General features: G+C 39.5%; 1 protein-coding gene and 1 pseudogene across 5 annotated transcripts; one reads left to right on the forward strand and one right to left on the reverse strand.

Moving 5' to 3' along the window:
* The first annotated feature begins 3,035 nt into the window (after positions 1-3,035).
* Positions 3,036-14,167, forward strand: CNBP (CCHC-type zinc finger nucleic acid binding protein). 4 transcript variants are annotated; one of them, XM_081149529.1, is made up of 5 exons: positions 3,036-3,678; positions 12,018-12,155; positions 12,256-12,348; positions 12,519-12,717; positions 13,081-14,167. In XM_081149529.1, exons 2-5 carry the CDS (start codon positions 12,032-12,034, stop codon positions 13,196-13,198), a joined length of 534 nt encoding a protein of 177 aa, XP_081005655.1. In that variant the 5' UTR covers positions 3,036-3,678; positions 12,018-12,031; the 3' UTR covers positions 13,199-14,167. The 4 variants fall into 4 exon arrangements, with proteins under 4 accessions (XP_081005655.1, XP_081005658.1, XP_081005657.1 ...); XM_081149532.1 differs by having other exon boundaries at positions 3,493-3,678; positions 12,256-12,346; positions 12,514-12,717; XM_081149531.1 differs by having other exon boundaries at positions 3,514-3,678; positions 12,018-12,134.
* Positions 14,168-17,861: 3,694 nt separating this feature from the next.
* Positions 17,862-18,719, reverse strand: LOC308563129 (proteasome activator complex subunit 2 pseudogene; annotated as a pseudogene). Its single transcript has one exon. The product of its transcript is annotated as a proteasome activator complex subunit 2 pseudogene (transcript).
* Positions 18,720-20,128: the final 1,409 nt, after the last annotated feature.

Below are 20,128 nucleotides of genomic sequence, written 5' to 3' on the forward strand. Positions count from 1 at the left end.
CTGAGCCACTCCAGCCAGGATGGAATGCTAAGTTATCAATTAGTGCTTCATATTTTCCTTATCATCAGTTAGCATTCCCTACACTGTCATTTTAAGGAGTCAATGAGAAATTGTAGGATTAGATCTCAATAACTATTGGGAGGCTGGAAGCACTCTGCCTCTGTTGGAAGCCTGTCCTTTCATTTATTTACTCTATGACCTTTAACAGATTACTCAAACCCTCTGGACCTTTTTCCTCACGGGGATGATAAAAGTACTGATAGAGGTTTTGTGAAAACTTATAAGGAAGTTATAAACAATGCCTAGCTCCCTAGCTGGCTTGGCTCAGTGGTTAAGAGTATCGGCCAGTGGACTGAAAGGTCCTGGGTTTGATTCTGGCCAAGGGCATGTACCTTGACTGCAGGCTTGATGCCCCATCCCGGTTGGGGGTGCGTGCAGAAGGCAATTAATCAACATCGATGTTTCTCTCTTCTACTCTCTCTGAAAAGAAATGGAAAAATTATCCTCAGGTGAGGATTAAAAATAAACAAACAAACAATGCCTGGCACATAGTAAGCACTTGATAAATAACAACAATCATAAAGGATAACACTTCAGTAGAAATTACTCTATGCCAGGCACTGTTCTAAAAACTTTATATATATTAACTATTAGCTATTTATTAGTATAACTGATGCCTATTTCAGGATTTAGTTTAGTAAACTATGATTCTGCTTCAGAAGCAGACAGGAGAGGTGGAAGCAATTTATTTCCCTTAACCTTAGTTGCACACTTTCCAAGCCACAAAGACTTATTTTCCTGCTGGCAGAGAAAAGAAGACACGAAGGGTTTAAAAGGATATATACCATATCATTTCCTTTTAACAGCAGAAGCTAAGGAGTATACTATGCAGTTGGGCTCTTTAGCAGAAATTAAGAGTTGGCAGGTATTGCTACTCAACTGGTACGCATTTTAAGAAATCCTGAATCATGCTGAACCACAGCATTTTAGCTGGTACTCTCTCAGGACACTTAATACTTTCTTATGGCCTTGTGATCCTACAAGATCAAGGGCAAGGTCTATGCTTTAACTGGTCATCTTTGTAATCACTGCAGTGTTGAACACAATACCTGGGTAAGACTGAACACTGGAGGGGAGGATGGGAATGAAATACATTTACGGGGCTGGAGGGATATAATAGGAACCTATTTCTTTAAATACAGTTGGCAGTTTATCTTTTCAGTGGGTTGGCTTTTTTGTTTCTTCAAACATCACTAGTGAATAGGTGTACCCAAGGGCCAGGCAACATGAGTAAATGGAGTTAAATTCCATCATACACCTTCTCTGGAGACAGAATGCCTCATGATCGGTTTGGCTCTATTAATAACAGTCATTATGCAAAGCTGGACACCAGGTAGAGAAGAGTCATTAGCTATTACCACTCCCAAAGCCAAGCAGCAGAGATCACATTATGTTTCCATTCCTTCTACTTAAGTCTTTAAAAACCTATAGGAGAACACTATGTCCAGTATCTCTATTTCACACCCATCCTCATTTTAAAAAATAAATATTAGGAACATTCGTCTTTGAATAGCAAACATTTTATGTAGCTCTGCGGTTGGCATTGTAAACAAAAGTCAAGCCAGGAAATATGTTTCCTATGACAATTTTAACTTGTCTTCCCAGTGTGGCATGGTGTACCCAAGGTGCATCCATGGCCTCTTGCACTTGTTAAAATCAAAAGCCTACCTAGGCTCTTGTGCTTGTTGAAATCCAAAGCAGAGACCAAGTTGGAAGGTTCCCTGAGCAGACAAAAACAGTTTAGTCATTAATTTAGCTTAACTACCAACTAACTGCTTTCTCACTGGACAAGCTGCTTTGCAGCGGTAAACCCCTGAGCCTCATCCCACGCTTTGGTTTGAATGCACCTAGTTTATAAACTGTCTTTTTGGCATGTGCACAGTAAATTTTTACCAATTACTACTTTGGTAACTCTTTGGTTTTGCTTTGGCTATTTCTGAACCTTTGATATATTATACTGACTCACTTAGGGAAGTATTACTAAAATGTCTGCAATTATACTACTCCTTACCTCAAGATATTATAAACATTAATCAGTCAGAGAGGGGAAATTTATAAAGCTGTGTAAGCCTCTTGCTAACAAAACTATATAAATACAAAATACTGTTATTGGTAATTCCTGTGTTACAACTCAATACTTGAGTTGTTAGGTAATTCAGTCTTATTAGAAATGGGACCCTTTTATTCCGAATTTAAAAATGTTTACTCTACATTGTCTTAGTTAACAAAAGTAAGCCCTAGTGATTTGAACCCAGGTTTAATACCTGACACTCAACACCTGTGCTCTTAACCACTTTACTGTCTCTTCACAAACATTTCAAAACTTACAGTGCCTTGAGACTAGAAGGATTCAATGAGATGAAACTAGGGCAAAGAATAAGGTGTCATTAAAAGAATAAAAAGTACATTGCTGGGACATACCAGCCAATACCATGGGTTGCATACTAATCTCAAGCTGCATATTACGTCTATATGAGACTATAGTAATTTCAGGGCCTTTTAAAGCTCGAGAGACTGGGGATGGCACTTCGTTTTTTCCCCCAATTACACAAAATTCTGTAATTCCTTAGTTCACATTGAAAAATTTAGATTTATTTCATCTTAACAGTATCTATTAATACACACACACACACACACACACACACACACACACACCTGTTTTGGAGAGAACACCAAATCTAAAGGCCAATCAATCCTTAATGTGATAGCCCAGGCCAGATGGCTCTCCTGGCAGTCGCTATTACACCTTAGGTCGCAGGGAATGTTCCTAAATGTGCTGAACCGGTCACAGGTTTGTTGGGAGGCGGTTAAGTCTCAGGGCCACCCTTTCACTATCTTCACACCCTCCCCCGGGCTGGCGCCCTTCTCTCATGGGCCACTTTTACTTTGAGGCCCGTATATGGGACCTAGAGGTGAAAGCAGGTAGGTCTCCTGGGTTCTGCCCTGGATCACACAAAAACCAAAATAATTTTCAGGGCCTGCGGCCTACAGTCCCGGCTTCTCCTGTGACTTGACCACTTTCCCCCAAATGGGAAAGCGCGGCCAAACCAAGGGTCTAAGAACAGACACTCTTTTCCGAGCCCAAGAAAGGGAAGGAATTTCCCCCGGCCCCACGCTTATCACGGACACTTCCCTGAGACCCGTCCCCTGGCATCCCACATCGCGAGCTGCCGGGAGAGATCACCAAGGCCGGGACTCACAGGTCTACCCGCCTCCCCTCGTCGGGCGGGGCGTGGAACAAACGAGAAAAGCGCGAGAGGGGCCGGTGCTTGGGGACCCGGCAAAGAAGGGCCGCCCGCGAGGAGAACAGCTGGAAAGACCAAAGAGCGCGGAAGAAAACAGCCCAGTGCGGCCCCGCCCCACGCTTCCCCACGCCGCGCTCGGCAGGGCTGTCTTCCCGGTGAGAAGCTCTGATTGGACGTCGGGCGCTGCGCACTGATTGGCCGCGTGGGCGAGGCGGAGGAGAGCCGTGCGCAGCGGCGTGTGTGGGGCCGTGTGCAGACCAGCGTGTGGCGCAGGCAAGGACCCTCCTGAAAATAAACAGCCGCTACCTTTCGAGACGCTTACTTCGGCCTGCGTCTCTTTTTCCGTCGCTGCGGGCCCGCTCAGACGCCGAAGGTGAGGACGGGGAGTGGGGGCTTGGGGGAACGGCGCTGCAGGCCCTCGTCCGAGGCGGACGAAAGGGGTAGGGAGCGGTGAGGCGGCGATGGCGGCCGCACTTTAGCCCTTTCCGCTGCTGCGTCAGGCGGGAAACTCGGCTGCCGCCGCCGCCTCCGGGCCGCGTTTCCGGCCTCCCGCGGCCGGGCGACCCTCCCGCCCTTTCTTTCGTCCTGGGAAGCTGGATCCCCGCGCGTCGTGGCCTCTCCCAGGGCTAAGGCCGCACCCCAGGCCATAGCCTTCCAGCAAATGAGGCCCTGGCTCGTGCGCTCTTGGGGACTGAGGCTCTGAGACTTCGAGGGTCTCGGAATGCGGGACTGAGGGTCGTTTTGGCGGGAACTTATTAAAAGGAGGCCGTGTGGTGGGAAAAGGCCCTTGGTGCAGATGGAGCGGGGATGGGGTTGGGTACTTAATGCAGGCCATGTGCTGCTGTAGTGGGCCTGGAGGGCCATGTGCCAGTGGGCCTAGAGAAGGGTACTTGAAGTTCTTGCGTTTTGGGTGGTGGTATACCCCGCTAGAAGGCCTGAAATTTTGGAATTCATGCTCTCCATACTTGATAGCTTCCCGATTCTTTAATTTTTATAGGCATTCAGGTGCTAAGTTACTTGTCTTACATTGCAATTTGAGAAGGGGCAGTTAGGGCCCGCTTCCTATTTAAACACTATTTAATTAGGGGCTTTTTAAAAAATCTCGTTATCAGAAGGAAAAAAAATTGCCAACCCTCCCAAAATCATAGCATCATTCATTGGATTGCTTAAATGAATACTGTTTAACTTAAAGACAAGACATTGATAATTAGCCAGCCTCCATTTAGATTTTCGAAATGTGAAAACCTATTTTAGAAAGGCATCATTGTCGACATTTGGGTTTGCCTGTTAATTTTATCATGGGTAAGGATTTTGCTTGTTGCCACATGTTAACCACGTGGCCTCACGCACAGGGCACTTCCAAGGAAGTGACATCTGGTCTTGGGGGAGTCTTAGATAAAGAAAACACTGCTCTTGTGACTTCAGATAGTGTGTAAAAGTCTGGCTTCATTTTTTGTTTCTTTTAAGGTGAAGGAGGATTAATTTACATCACCTTGCCCCCAAATTTCAAGTTTTTAAAAACAGGTTTTCATTTTTTTCCTGTTGTGTGACCCAGTTTTAGAAACATAACCAGTTAATTTCTGTATCACTGACAGTCTTTTAATTAAATTAACAACTTTGTTCCTCTTTTGGTTAAGCACTATAAATTGCAAGTTAGAGTTTGAGGGTTTTAAAAAGATGTATGAAATGAAGTTTCTACCTCCTGGCCTCCCCCCCACAAAGCAATTATTTTCAAATACTTTAAAAAATCTCCCTGATCATGGCTTAATCAAACACACAGTGTGCCACATACATAGTTGCTTGCTCTGTTTAGCTTGTTGGACCTGATACTTGTCTACAAGGGGCACTCTGTGCTGGAATATAAAAGGAATAATTTATTAGATTCCCAAGAGCTGGATAAAGAAATTTTTTTTTTTTCCAAATTGCAACTCTGGCAACAGAGAATTGAAAAAACTAGAAGTGTATGTTTGTGTACTTATGTCATATTAGAGAACTTGGGTAAGTTTTTCTTAAAACCAAAGGTCCACATTTCTTTTCATATTGATAAGAGGAGTGATATATTTGTGTGTGTTTTTTGTTTTTTGAGGGGTGGTGATAGTTTCAAACAAATATGCAGTCTCTCAAATATTTTGAGCCAAATTGGTGGAAAACCAAGGGTCAGTTATTACGCCAGCATTTGAATATCTGGAACAGGCAGAGTGGTATCTTTCTTAAAGTATTACAAATGGGTTTTGTAATATGGTTTTATGACTGGATTCATTTTGATCTTTATTTTAAGTCTAATAAAAATACGTGATATGTACATGGGAAGGTACCAAATTGGCGCTTAACAAGCAATAGAGCCACAATTCGACTTCAGGCATACCTCATTTTATTTTTGTCACTTTATCACAGCAGATGTTGGGTTTTTACAGATTGAAGGCAAGACCCTCCAACAGCAAAAAGATGAAAAACACTTTACTGCTGTGCCCTGGAACCAAACCCACAATATATCTGAGGTGTTCCTGTAATTGGAAAGATTGGTCTGTTGGCCAAACACTTGACAAGAGATTTTGCCACCCCCCCACCCCCCGCAGGAGTGAGGGGTGTGTGTGTGTGTGTGTTTGTGTGTTTTTAATGTTGGCTTCTTTCCTCTTTCTGGCCTCCTGACAGTAAGTGGAGAGCCAGGAGACTGATGCCAAGGCATCCTGGCCTGCTATGTAGAGAACGCTCTTTTCTGTACCATCTCACTTAATGGAACTCCTATTCTGGCAGTGTCAGATGCTGTTGCAGTAAGGCCATGCTCCAGTAAACTGCACCATTTTTGTGTTGTAAGTAAAAAGCTGCTGGAATAATGAGAGCTTGTGGCCACCAAAATTCAAGTTGTAAGTCGGTGGATTCTGTTAAGAGTATGAGAGTATATAGTATAGGGATTACCTGGAGTTGCTCCTTAATTACAAACGAAGGTATTAACTAGTGAAACCAGGTTGCCAGGAGCCTTGACTCTGGGTAGCTTGGTTGGTGAGCATCATCCCAATACACCAAGCTTTGCGGGGTCACACTCTGGTCAGGGCACATAGAAGGTAGCAACCAATGAATGCATAAATAAGTGGGACAAAATCAATTTTTCTCTCTAAAAATCAATAAATTAAAAGAAATCTGGTTGTCAGTCTTTGGGTCCGTGGTGGCACTCTTAATTTACGCCTTGAAGAAGATTAAAAAGAAAATGTCTTGGCTTAAAATTCAGGAAAGCTGGTGTTATGGCACGCTGTGAATAAATTCATTTTTGGCTGTGGATTTTTAAATATAGAATTAAAAATACATTTTAAATTTAGAAATATAGAACAACTTTTGGTGTTAAAATGCAAATTAACTTGCTTTATACAATTATTTGCTATATAGTAGTAACACACTGTATAATATTTTTGAAGTAGGGAGTGAATTCATGTATTCTTCTGATGATAGTATTTTTGTGTACTTTATTATCACTTAACCCTAACAAAAGACTCTTCAGAGGACTGTTGAAATTCTGACTTTAGAACTTCCTAGTTATAAGGCTTTGGGTGAGTCACTTGGTCTCAGATCTCCAGTTTCTTCATCAGTAAAATGGGAGCAAGAAAACATAACTTGCAGGGTTGTGAGAATCGTAGATAATATGTTTATTACCAGGACAGGCAGCAATGTATGTAAATACTAACCAAGGTCATGCAGGAACCAGGTTAAGAAGAATTGCTCCCAGTATTGTACTCTGTTCTCCATTATTCAGGCCAGGCTGCAGGTAATACATAATGTTACTTCCTTCTAGTCTACCTGTAGTTTGTTTTTGTTAATAGTCTGAAGTGTTTTAGTACTGTGTTAGAACACTAAACTGATTAATTAGAGCACAAATATGAGGGCCAAAAGTTCTGCTATGATCTGAAGGCAGTTAGGTCAACAGTGTAGATGAGTCAGAGATAACCCTAAGCTTGGTGAAAATAACTATAGAGATAGAGCAAATGTGAATGTACATAGCTGTGTTAGGAAAATCATATGGAAAATAAGGCTAGGCAGATCTCCCATCTTCATGTTGTGCATGCGCGTCCCCGTCCCCCCCTTTCCTTTTGCTATTTTAAGTGTATTTGTGGAGTGTGTTATGGTCTTTTGTTCATTGGGACTCATTGTTAGTCTTGGGCATGTACTGTTGAGATTTAAGTAGTTTACTGGCTTTGTTCTTAATATCAAAATATGGTTCAATTACTGACATTAATGAAGACAAATCAGTGCAACCATTTGTGTTTTGGTACCAATTCCAGGATTTAAACCTTAAAGCCTGTTTGAGTGCAAAATTTGTAAAATATACCTCTAAGTTTACAATACATGGCCCCTAACAGTGAACCTTCAATCTTTTCAGGCAATACCTTTATTGCCTTAGTACTGCTGCCTGGTTGTTCTGTGTTCTTATCCATATCATTAGGTGTGGCTTGTGTTGTAAAAATTTAACACACAAAAGTCGAAATGGAAACAGGTAGTCAGACTTCTGTTGAAAATGCAAAGTCATTTAGAATTCTCTTCATTCTATCCTAGAAGTAAACTTTATGAGATGGAAAAGTTGGCTCTAAGTAGAGTTAGCCTGCTCTAAGCCTGCTATGTAGACATTAGACCGAGTTCTGTCTACTTTTAAGCAGTTTAACTTAATTGGGGGAAGAGTGGAAAAGAAACTATGTAAGCAGAAGACATAAACCCTTGCAGTTTTAAAAATTGAGAGGGGTCAAGTGCCTGAAGTAACACAGCAGATCATTTTAAGCTGTGTCAAATGGTTAACCCCGACTTTCCTATGGTCCCAAAATCTTGCTGTGTGAGGATACATTGGTGTAGATACTGCTATGATTTTTAGCAGCAAAAGGAAGAAAATATATGCTCTCTTCTTGCCTGACAACAGTGAAAATACAGTATTTTGTCTTTTAAGTTAGTATATATGTGTGTTTTGTAGCATTACATAAAATATTACTGATGCCTAGTTGATTGTGAATTCTCGGAGTAATAGGAAGAGCCTGGATTGCAAGTTAAGGGTCCTGGCTTGGCTGCTGACTTTTTTAGTAACCTGGAGTGAAAAGTTTCTGCTGTGTAGGGGGATTTTATTAGATTAATCTGAAATATTCTTGAGTTTAGAGTGGTTTTAGTTGATCCTTAATGAATAATTGAAAATACATTGTTGCTTTAAACGAGCAATTTTTTAACTGGTGTGCAAGAATTTTTAAAACATGCGATACCTGACTATCTAGGGGCACTGACCTCTTTTCCCTTAGATTGTCAAATTAAAAAATGACAACAGCCGACACAGCAATAGCTGTCCAGTGTGAATGAATGAAAATTATACCTATTTTTTGTCAGATTGGCAAAATATATTTTTGGGTATGCCGCAGAATTTTAGTAATTAGTTTACATGTTCCATGAGATGAAAAAGGTTGAATATTGTTGCTTTAAACTAATGGTGTAGTGACTCTTTTGATAGCAAAAATTTAGATATTGTCAGTACTCAATTAGGTTGAATTGGGTCTATACAAGAAACACAATTTGTTTCATTTCAGCAAATGACTATTAGGCCTCCCCTCCCCCCAAAAGCAGTTAAAATATTGAGTTATATAGCTACTAAAAGGGTAATTATGGGGTGTTGTAATGATTCAAAGATGAATTACTTGGTTTCTGCCCTCAAGGAATGTGATAAAAGGCAAATGTAGTTCCATCAGACAGATACTAACAAAGTGTCCTGGGTCTTAATAGGAAGGAGAGTTCCAGGCTGGGAGATGTCAGATTTTTTTTATAGAGATGGCATTTAAGTTGGCCCTTGAAGGTTGGAAAAGGTTGTGACAGGTGGAGGGGGCAGAGGCAGGACAGTGCAGCAAAATTCTAGCCAAGAGCATTCGTAGGCCTTGAGAATCATGGAGCCTGACATCTCAGTTCTGTCTTACCTTACTGCCTCTAGTTTTCCTGAGGAGCATGAAATTCTTTAAAGACCTTTTGGCTAAATGCATCTGTATATGACTTTTAGGATGGGGACCTCCCTCCTAAGATAAGTAGTGCCTCTAAAACATGTTGGGAATCAGTTATTTTAATGTTACTAAGGAGACAAATCTATCAAAAGGGACTGGATGAAAATATAGACTAGCTGATTGGCTGTGATTGGGCCAAAGGGGAGAAGACAGATTACATACACATTATGTGAGCCCACTGGGATGTGTCCTACTGATGATGGGTGTTTGGAACATTAATGAAATTTATGTTCCCTTTTCCTTTAAGATTTAGTGGGCTTTTTAAAAACCTTAATTTACTCCATTAAACAAATTTATGTGAGATTAAAATTTGTTGGTGTCAATACAAACATCTAAAACTAGTTTCAGTGTATAAAGTCCTGCCTTTGCCACTGAATGGTGCATGTCTGTTTTGCAGAATAGTTTAATTGCAACCTAAGTGGAGAAATACTGCTTTCCCTAAAATTGCAGTTCATACAGAAATCACATTTTAACCAACTTTCAATTAGGAATTAGGGTAGGAAGAAGTAGAGTTTTATGTTCATCTGAAAGTGTTATTTTAGCTAATCGCTCTCCAAAATACTACTTTCCTGTCATTTCTTTTTTCTCTATTCATTTTGGATCTGGGTCCTATGAATGGAGAGGAAAAAAAACAGTTCATGAAAAATTTACACATAGGTTAATCAGTTCTTAAGTAGCTGAATTCTAGTATTTCTGTGCTGAAAGTAAACCTAAAATTGTAACTGACGTTATTCCACTGATAAAAATCTGATGATTCATTATGACACATTTTCTTTGTTCTTTATTATGAAATAATCAAGAGATTCTTTTAAAGCAGCAGTCTAAAGTGGAGATTGCTCAAACTATCATTTCTTTAGTTTTAGAAATGCATGTTGAATATTCAATTGTCATGTTTCCTAAAAGGTAGTATCTTGTTTAAATATTAAATTTTAAAATAATCAGACTTTTCAAGTTACCTGGATTACCTTGTATAAGAAAGTGATGGTTTCTGTTCAAGGAACTCATTGAGAACAATAGTTAAATGTGCTCAAATTGGTCTTACTGTAAATTGGAGAAGATGCAAGAGAAAAGGGGAATGAGGGAAGAATGAGGTACCATAGTCAGCTTTTTTTCCTGTGATTATTTTATGTGCCATTCATTTTTTCATCCTGACTGTTCTTTCAGGTAGAAACCAGCACTTCACATGATTTAGACTAATACCAGTATAAGAACGCAAATGTAATCTCAAATTTTGCAAAAATACATTTTTAACCTTCACTGGCTTGTTTCTTCTGACTAGAAATGTGTGCGTTATGTATCTGAAACCACTAACTACAAGTATCCCATACAGGCGTTTTCCCACTTTTTTTATATGACAAGTGGCAAGAGTTGGTAGATAGATTCCTCTGAAAATTTATTCTGAATCTGATTGTAGAGACTTGGGATAAGTAGATACTGAATTTTTAAAAATACTTGACAATGGAAGCTTTTGAAACTCAACTTTAGCTTAATTTTTGGTCAATTACTAGATTTCTCTATAACTTCATAAACCATTTATGCACCGTGTACTGACTTTTGGTGCTGTGGTTGGTTTGGATGATTACATTATCCAGTCAGTTTTAATTGAAACCGTGTATTTTGCTAGATCATGGTAGTTATTAATCTTGGCTTTGAGACGATATTTAAAAATCTTTGTGTACCACTGCGTGACAATGGAATTAAGGATAAAAATGTTTAGATATGGAAGTATGGCAATGTAAAGGTTACGTTATTTTTAGCTAGTTCCTTTTTTAAAAGCCACTATACTAGGAGTTTGTCCTGCAACATTCCATTTCCATTTCGTTCCATGAATAGCCTGTTTATTTTTAGATTGTTATATAAAAAGTATAAAATCCATTTGCTTTGGTAGGAGTTTTGCTTTCATTTGGAAATAATACCCAATAAAGGAGTCTATTATGAAATTCCAAGTACCCTTGTTTTAAATATAAAATTACAGGAAATTTTGAAAATTTTCTACTTTAGATGGTATTAGCACGTTGGTTTACCTTTGTGGTTTTTCTAACATTTTTAATAGACTGTACCCTCTAGAGATAAAATTTGTATCCTGCCTTTCTATAAACATATCTGCTCTGAAGACTCAATTAACAAGCAAGAGCTTCAGTATAACTAGACACTGTTAGGTGCTAAGGTTAGAGAGAAATTATTTTTCTTCACCTATCCCTCACAGAATCCATACTACAGCTCCATTGGTTTGGGTTAGTCCAACTTTTGGGGGTTATTCATATTCTAGTAAATTGACTTCTAGTGGCCCAAAATAGAGCTTACTGGCTTAATATCATGAAATGTGTCCATTAAGTTGGACCTGGAATGAGGTATTACTAGTTCTTTAATAATGGGTGTTTGTTGATACTGACACTGAGAATTGCATCACTCCATCAGTAACTGAATTAACATTTGTATATTGATCTACATATGCGTAATCTTAATTTAACAATCAAAAGTGGTATGACAAAATGTTTTACAGATTTTTTTTCACTTTTAATATATTTTATATTAGGTGTGTATAATGCCTAAACAAATAGTTATATGATTATTTTTCTAAGTAATATATTTGTTTTACCCCCAGAATAGTAATACAAAAAAACAAAACAAAACACTAAAAGGGAAATAAAAGCTAAAAGTAATTTCAAGTGGTTAACTGTTGTCATTTTTTAATATTTCAAAGATCTAACTGCAGCCATGAGCAGCAATGAGTGCTTCAAGTGTGGACGATCTGGCCACTGGGCCCGGGAATGCCCTACTGGTGGAGGCCGTGGTCGTGGGATGAGAAGCCGTGGCAGAGGTGGTTTTACCTCGGATAGAGGTATTTTTGTCGAATAAAAAATTTTGAAGTACTAGCATATTCATTAGTATCAAGACTGATCTAATTAGCTAATTTTTGTTGTTGTTTCTACCCAAAATAGGTTTCCAGTTTGTTTCCTCGTCTCTTCCAGACATCTGTTATCGCTGTGGTGAGTCTGGTCATCTTGCCAAGGATTGTGATCTTCAGGAGGATGGTAAGTATTTAACACTTCTCATATCCTTCTAGAACTTGGAGAGGTGAGCATGCCCATAGCATTGGAAAAGATTTTCCGCCCTTGAGGTTACGTATTGTATGGTTTAAAACATAGCAAAATTTTGTAAAGATTTTATAGTCTTGGTCTGCTTCTTTTTCTTATTGTTGAAGCCTGCTATAACTGCGGTAGAGGTGGCCACATTGCAAAGGACTGCAAGGAGCCCAAGAGAGAGCGAGAGCAATGCTGCTACAACTGTGGCAAACCAGGCCATCTGGCTCGTGACTGTGACCATGCAGATGAGCAGAAATGCTATTCTTGTGGAGAATTTGGACATATTCAAAAAGACTGCACCAAAGTGAAGTGCTATAGGTAAGTTCTTAGAATGTTGCTGCAGAAGTAAGAATGTTGAAAGTTTTGATATATACCTGTGAAATCTTATAAATTACTTTGCATAAAGATAGAACATCTTGGCTGTAATTTGGTTTTGGTGTTGGTTTATACCTTTTGGTCAAAATTTTAACTGTGGCTTTGCTACACAATTGAGTAGCTTTGTTACCTAATTCCTTCTTGCTTTTAGGTTAGGGGCTAATGATAAGACTTACTGTCTTGAAAACAAAAATATGTTGATTCACTTGTCATTGCTTTTTGTTCTGCAATGACTATTGCTTTAGTACAGTTCTACATTTTCTAAGCACCATTGTGAAAACTTAAATTTTTTTTTTTTTTTTTTAGGTGTGGCGAAACTGGTCATGTAGCCATCAACTGCAGCAAGACAAGTGAAGTCAACTGTTACCGCTGTGGTGAATCAGGGCACCTTGCACGGGAATGCACGATTGAGGCCACAGCTTAATTATTTTCCTTTGTCGCCCCTCCTTTTTCTGATTGATGGTTTTATTATTTTCTCTGAATCCTCTTCACTGGCCAAAGGTTGGCAGATAGAGGCTACTCCCAGGCCAGTGAGCTTTACTTGCCATGTAAAAGGAGGAAAGGGGTGGAAAAAAAAAATCGACTTTCTGCATTTAACTACAAAAAAAAGTTTATGTTTAGTTTGGTAGAGGTGTTATGTATAATGCTTTGTTAAAGAACCCCCTTTCCATGCCACTGGTGAATAGGGATTGATGAATGGGAAGAATTGAATCAGACCAGTAAGCCCGTTCTGGGTTTGTTAAATATGTTCCCGTGTCGGAGGTAAAAACCAATTCTGGAAGTGTCTGTGAGCTTCCATAAATAACTTTAATTTTAACATAATGATGGCCTTGGATTGTCTGACCTCAGTAGCTATTAAATAACATCAAGTAACATCTATATCAGGCCCTACATAGAACATCCAGTTGAGTGGGAGTAAACAAAAAGACAAAAATGCCTGTTAATGTCTATGGGAGGAAAATGGGGATAAAAGCCTAAATAGGAACAACTTAACAGCATTGCCGATAGTGAAGGATATGCAGATAGTGAAGGTTTAGAACACTTTTTTTGCAAAGACTAAATCTAAAACCCGAAGTAAACATCTATGTTTAGAGGAAGCATAATTTGGAGCTATTCAGGAATTGCAGAGAAATGCATTTTCACAGAAATCAAGATGTTATTTTTGTATACTATATCACTTAGACAACTGTGTTTCATTTGATGTAATCAGTTTTTAAAAGTCAGATGGAAAAAGCAACTGAAGTCCTAGAAAATAGAAATGTAATTTTAAACTATCCAATAAAGCTGGAGGAGGAAGGGGAGTTTGACTGAAGTTCTTTTTGTTGTTTCAAATTTTCATTGATGTATATAGTGCAAAATGCCATATTAAAGAAGGGAATGTGGAGTACTGAAAGCTGACAGTTTGGACTTTTCTTTTTGTATTAACTCAGTCATGTCTTCAGTAAAGAAAAATATTATAGGGAAGCCTAGGCTTAACTACTTTGATGTCAGTTTTGCAGGGATATAGAAGATTTAATTTTCTTTCTGTTCCATTGTAAGTACCCTTTCGCTCTATATTCATGCTGAACAGTTTTAATACCATTGCTGTGTTTCATCATTTCATATTTTTCCTGGGCTTTACAAGGATCTGGAATGTTGGATTCCTTGTTTTTTTTCTAGGATATGATTTAGAGTTAAGATGGACCTTAGAAATCATTTAGTTTAATGAATTCACTTTATAGGTAAGTTAACTAGAAGTTTAATTTGTTTGAAGGAAGTATAGCTACCTAGAACCTCAAGAGCCCTTCCCACCCTATGCCCTCTGTTCTTTTTTTGTTCCTCCACTAAACTAAATAGTGGCACATTTTCCCAATTTGTTTTTTTCTCTTCACAATGCCATGTGGTTTCTTGTATGTATTGTGAATTTTTCATCCTTCATGGAGAGTCCAGTCAATTTGTGGTGGTATATCACTGCAGTGTACCATGTTGGTGTGTCAGCTGTGGTGTGCCAAATCCAGTCTTTGTCAAATTAATAGTCTGAAGCAGGCAAGAAAGAATTCATGGCAGGTTTATTTTCTTAAGAATATAGGCTTACATTTTCATTTTATATTTTTACTAAGCACCTTGTCTCAGATGTTGACTAAGCACATTAAATATGTTGATAATCTTGGTTTCTACCACAGTATGAAACAGCATAACAGAAGACCTATTTTCATATGTAATATTCAGGGTTGGAGTACTGGTACATGCACATGGGGTTATTTCCCTCCAAGGTTTCTGGCCTCAAGTAGAAAAACAAAATAGCAAATGAGATATTTAGAACTGCTTTGCTTCACACCATTCTTTGAGCTGCATTTGTAGTGTCTATTAGCTTTTGTTTTGAGACCCTTTGATACACATAATTAAGGGTCTATTCACAGCTAACTACAAAGTGTTCTTTGATAAGAGCATTTATTTGTATTCACCTTAGTTGCTGAGCAAGTGCAGCATGAAAATGTGTTTTTCAGGGAAATCAAGCTAATTACTAGGTACCAATGGGTAAGAAACCCAATTCTGAACTTGAAATGAATTCTTCCAGGAGCTTTTTCCTAGGAAGAAAACACTTCCCTTGTTTCTCTATAATCTGCTGATACTGCCATCCCAGTAAACTAGATAAAAGATCAGGAGTTTCTCTCTTGTAACATGAGTTGAGGGGGATTGATGAAGGAAAGTAAGTAGAAGTAATACAGTGAATTTTGCATTGTCTAAAGCAGGGGTGGGAAACTTTGGTCTGGCCCTGCCAAGTCAATCACAGGTGGGACTTGAAATTCAATAAATCTGGGAGCTTTTTTCATCACCAATTTTTAATTTGATAATTTTGTATGGCCCCAGAATAGTGTTATAAATACCTAAATGGCCCTTGGCAGAAAAAAATATGCCCACCCCTGATCTGCAGGATAAGGCCTCGTCTTGCTACATCCCTGTTAAGTTTTATTGACTTTTTGCCTACTTCTAGAACAGCTATTTCTCCTTAGCCTTTTGAAACTTTATCACTGACTTAAATGAGTGGATCAAAAAGTCTTACATAGCCAGTTTTTCCAAACCAGATTCAGTGAAGGTTTATAAATTGCATTTGGTTAAGTTTCTTTAGTCTCTTATTAATCTCTCAACAGTTGTAACATTGATTTTTTGAATGTCCTATATTTATTTTTTTTTTTTTCTTCATGGTGTCATTTAGTTTTATATCTCCTATGTTTCCTGGTCTAGAGGCTTTATTATTGGATTCAGCTTGAATTTGCTCTGACAAGAGTGTTTTAAAAGTGTAATGTTGCATTATATCGGTTTTACTGTTGCTACAGAACTTGATCATTTAAGGTAATCTCATTTTTCCATTGTAGTGATATGCATTTCTCCTGAAAATTTAGTAATCTTTTGGTATTCTTTCACTTAATGCTTTTAGTATTTATCCGTTTCTTTGTGTTCATAAACTTACTACCTGAAAGGAAAGTAGAATGTAATTCTGGTTCAGCAAAACAACGTTACACTGAGAGTGATAGAGTGCACTTCCATGGTTTTGAACTTCTTTATAAATATTGAATATCACTAAAAAAAACACACATAAGGAAAAGTTGGTTTACTCGATAGAAAGTTGCATTTCTATTGAAGTTGGTGGGGGAGGCTTCCAAAGTGAAGTTTATATGTAGTGCCTTGAAAGATTTTGCTTGGGAAGATTGCGGTTGCACTTGAGTTATTTTGTTTTTTAAAATATGTTAAATTATTCATGGCATGTGCTGTCCTTAGCATGTAGCAATTCTAGGGTCAGGAAGCTCACTGTAAAAGGAAGCAGTTACCAACTTCTTGAAGTGACTATCAAACCTTGGCAATAGTGTAAGATGTTCCCTTTCAGTAATGTCTGCTCATAAGTTTCTTTATCTGAGCCTAGATTTAAGTGCACTGTGATGCATGAAGGAATGCAAAAAAGAAAACAAAAAAATGGGGAACCAGGGAGCAGGGAAGAACCAAGGAGCCATCTTGGGTGTCCCATAGCCCTGTTTAATTTACCACCATTGTTTGCCCATACAGTATACCCTAGAGGTTTCGACATTTATTTTACAGTGCTTCCCATGCAATTTCAAATATTTTCCGGTGTTCCAGGGACCCTTCTGAAACACCTCAGTTAATTTCTATGTTACGTATTTTGAGGTTTTAACCTCAAAACCTTATTGTCTAGTGAAAACTGAGAATCAATTAGCATTCTTTATCTAGGATTTTTTTTTTTTTTTTGGTTAGTCCTCACCAGAGGATATTTTTACCATTGACTTTTTTCTTAGAATAGGAGGGAGGGAGGGAAACATTGATATGAGAGCGACAAATCATTTGGTTGCCTCACGTGCCCCGACGGGCCAGGATTGAACCTGCAACTCAAGTACATGCCCTTGATTGGGAATCAAACCTGAGACCCTTCGGTGCTGGGTCTGTGCTCTAACCACTGAGCCATACCAACCAGGACATATCTAGGACATTTTATAGAAACACCATAGACCTAAAAAGCCAATTACTAATTACAGACCTGTTTTTGTAAAACCCAGGCAAAATAAAGATACACCTGTTTTACTTAAACCAAAAACAAACTAGCTTTTATTTACTAAGGATTAATCTTTGATGACATGAACTTGAAAAACATTTGCGTTTCAATATTTCTGAGAATTTTAGAATAGCCAGTTCTTACAAGTGTTTGCTTTAAAATTTTTTTTAAAAATGTATTTTTATTGATTTCAGAGAGAGGAAAGGAGAGAGACAGACAGAAATGTCAATGATGAGAGTGTCATTGGGGATTGAGCCCGCAACCCGGGCATGTGCCCTGACCAGGAATCGAACCCTGATCGCCTGGATCCTAGGTTGACGCTCAACCGCTGAGCCACACCCGGCCGGGCTGCTTTTAAATTTTAACAATACCTTTTGGAGGTAGAAAAATGTCTCACATTTGTAATACACGTACATGCAGACACAGACCTTTTAGCCATGAGAAAAACACTATAAAAGAACAATTGGATTCAAATTTTGCTCTGGAGGCTTTTACACTTCATATCTGTCCTTGACAAGTCAGGTCCCAAATCATCTTCCCTCTTAAAATAAGCCTTTGTTTGTTTGTTTTCCACACAAAGCATTAGTAATTTATTTCCCTTCTAGCCCCAGGCTCAGTACATAGATGGCTTCTCTTCACCCTTTGGGTTGACAATTTTCTCCAGGTTGCTGCTGATGATACGATAAAACTTAGCATAGAAGGCCCTCAGGTCCAGCACCATGGCCCTGAACTCCCTATAGGCTGCCTCATCTCGCTCGTGCACTAGAGCCCTGTAATCCATTACGTGGGTCTCCTTAGAGGCCTTGGCCACAGCATCCCTGCGCTCTGAGAAGTACTTGGAAATGGTTGTCTGGAAGGCTTCTACTTTGGTCTTGACCTCATTCACCCTCTCCAGTACCTTCTGGATTGCCACCCCAAAGTCATTTCCATCCTCAATCTTGGGGATCAGATGCTGGATCCATGAGGTCACCAGGATACATTTTTCTTTGAGAGTCCAGACTTCTGGCCTAACCAGGGCAAGCAGGGCCAGGAGCTTCTCATTCCCGGGGAGAAAGCCGCATTTAGGGACTTCTTTCTTCTCCTGTTTGTTTCCATCTCATCATCATTGGGTGGAGGGTCTGGAACAGGGATGTCCAGTGGGGCTCGGAGAGAAGTCAGGTCAGCAACGTTGAGGGAGTCCTCTTGCAAAAGCTGATTGGGGTGTATGCTTTTCTGTGGCAAGAATCTGTAGAGGAATTCCTCAGCCTCCTGGAAAAGATTTTGCCTGAAGCCATCCACCTGTTTGCTGGCTTCCCCGCTCAGGCGCACCCCACAAGGTTTGGCCATGCTGCTCCAGTTGCAGTATCTCGGGTCCCCCGGCTCGCCTCTCAACCAGCCGTTTTTAATACTTAAAAGAATTGGGCTGGCACCTAAACGACATGATAGGTTCATCTATTTACCTAAATCATCTTCAAAGGTTTGAGAGACCAATTAAAAATGTTTTCCATTCATTATGCCTATTTTATAGTTTTTCTAATTGTGTGCACAAAAAATGTAGAAGTATCAAAGATTCTCATTTCAGCCATCTTGGCATTAATGAAAGGCTAACAGTCATGGGGCTTGTTGGCTTCAGAGGCATAATTTCCCGTGTTAATTTTGAGATCTGTAGAGTCTGAACAAACTTCCAGGAAAAACCAGCCATCTCAGGTGAGCCAAATGCAATGGATATTCCTATATGACTGCTTATGTGCTAGAGGAAATGTGCTTAGGCAGTCCCACAAAGATTCTTAGTCACCTAAGGATACCCAAGCAAGGGACAGTTAAGAGCTTACCAGGTGCTGGAACGGTCATGCTTTCTAAGGCATGGGCCTCTCAGGGTGCACCCGTTCCAAAGTGCCCTGACCTCCCCAAAGCGCGCTTGGCTTTGGGACTGAGATCAGCTGTTCCACCACACTGGACAACTGGGCGCCCACCTCTGCTGCTCTGGGTTTAGGGATCTGAAAAACTCATCACTCCATTGGCTACTCAAGAACAGCTCAGAAAAAAGTCATGGCCCTGCTACTTAAAGCAAGGAGGCCCAGAATTCCAAAGGAAACACACCCAGTTCACTAGATGCGAAGTAGGAAGCGGGTAGGGCACAATGGGCCCCTGCTGGTACCTAGCATTGTGTCTGGGTCCACAGGGTGGTTGTGGGTGGGCTTCATAATCCTACCATGCTATGCCAAGTAAATTGGCATAACGTTCAAACTTGTAGAGAATTAAAGTTTATTGTAAAGAATTATTCTAATTATTTACTGATTTTAGAGGAAGGGAGAGAAACATCGGTTGGTTGGTCCACTTATTTACACATTCATTGGCTGATCCTTATCTGCCCTGCCCGAGGATTGAACCCATACCTTGGAGTTTATTATTTGAGCCAAACTGATGACATATGCTGGGTAGCAAGATCTCAAATGCACCTGAATTCCATCGATTTTTGTTATGCGTAGCAAAGCTACACTGTTTATATCTTTAAGCTATTTGCATACTTTTGCTTATCTAGTAAAACAGTTTTAAAAAATGTTAATTTGGCCTGTGCATTCTTGCTTTGATACTGAAAACAACTGAGTTCAGATGACGTGGCTCAGCGGTTGAGCATCGACCTATGATGGAGGAGATCTGGTTCAATTCGTGGTCAAGACACGTGCCCGGGGTTGTGGGTTCAATCCCCAGCAGGGGGCGTGCTGGAGGCAGCTGATCAATGACTCATCGATGTTTCTATCCCTCGCCTCTCTGAAATCAATAAAGATATATTTAAAAATAAATATGTAGACTATAGTTGTAGATACGTAA

This window comes from Miniopterus schreibersii (assembly GCF_964146895.1).
Source record: "Miniopterus schreibersii genome assembly, chromosome: 10".
NCBI lineage: Eukaryota > Metazoa > Chordata > Mammalia > Chiroptera > Miniopteridae > Miniopterus > Miniopterus schreibersii.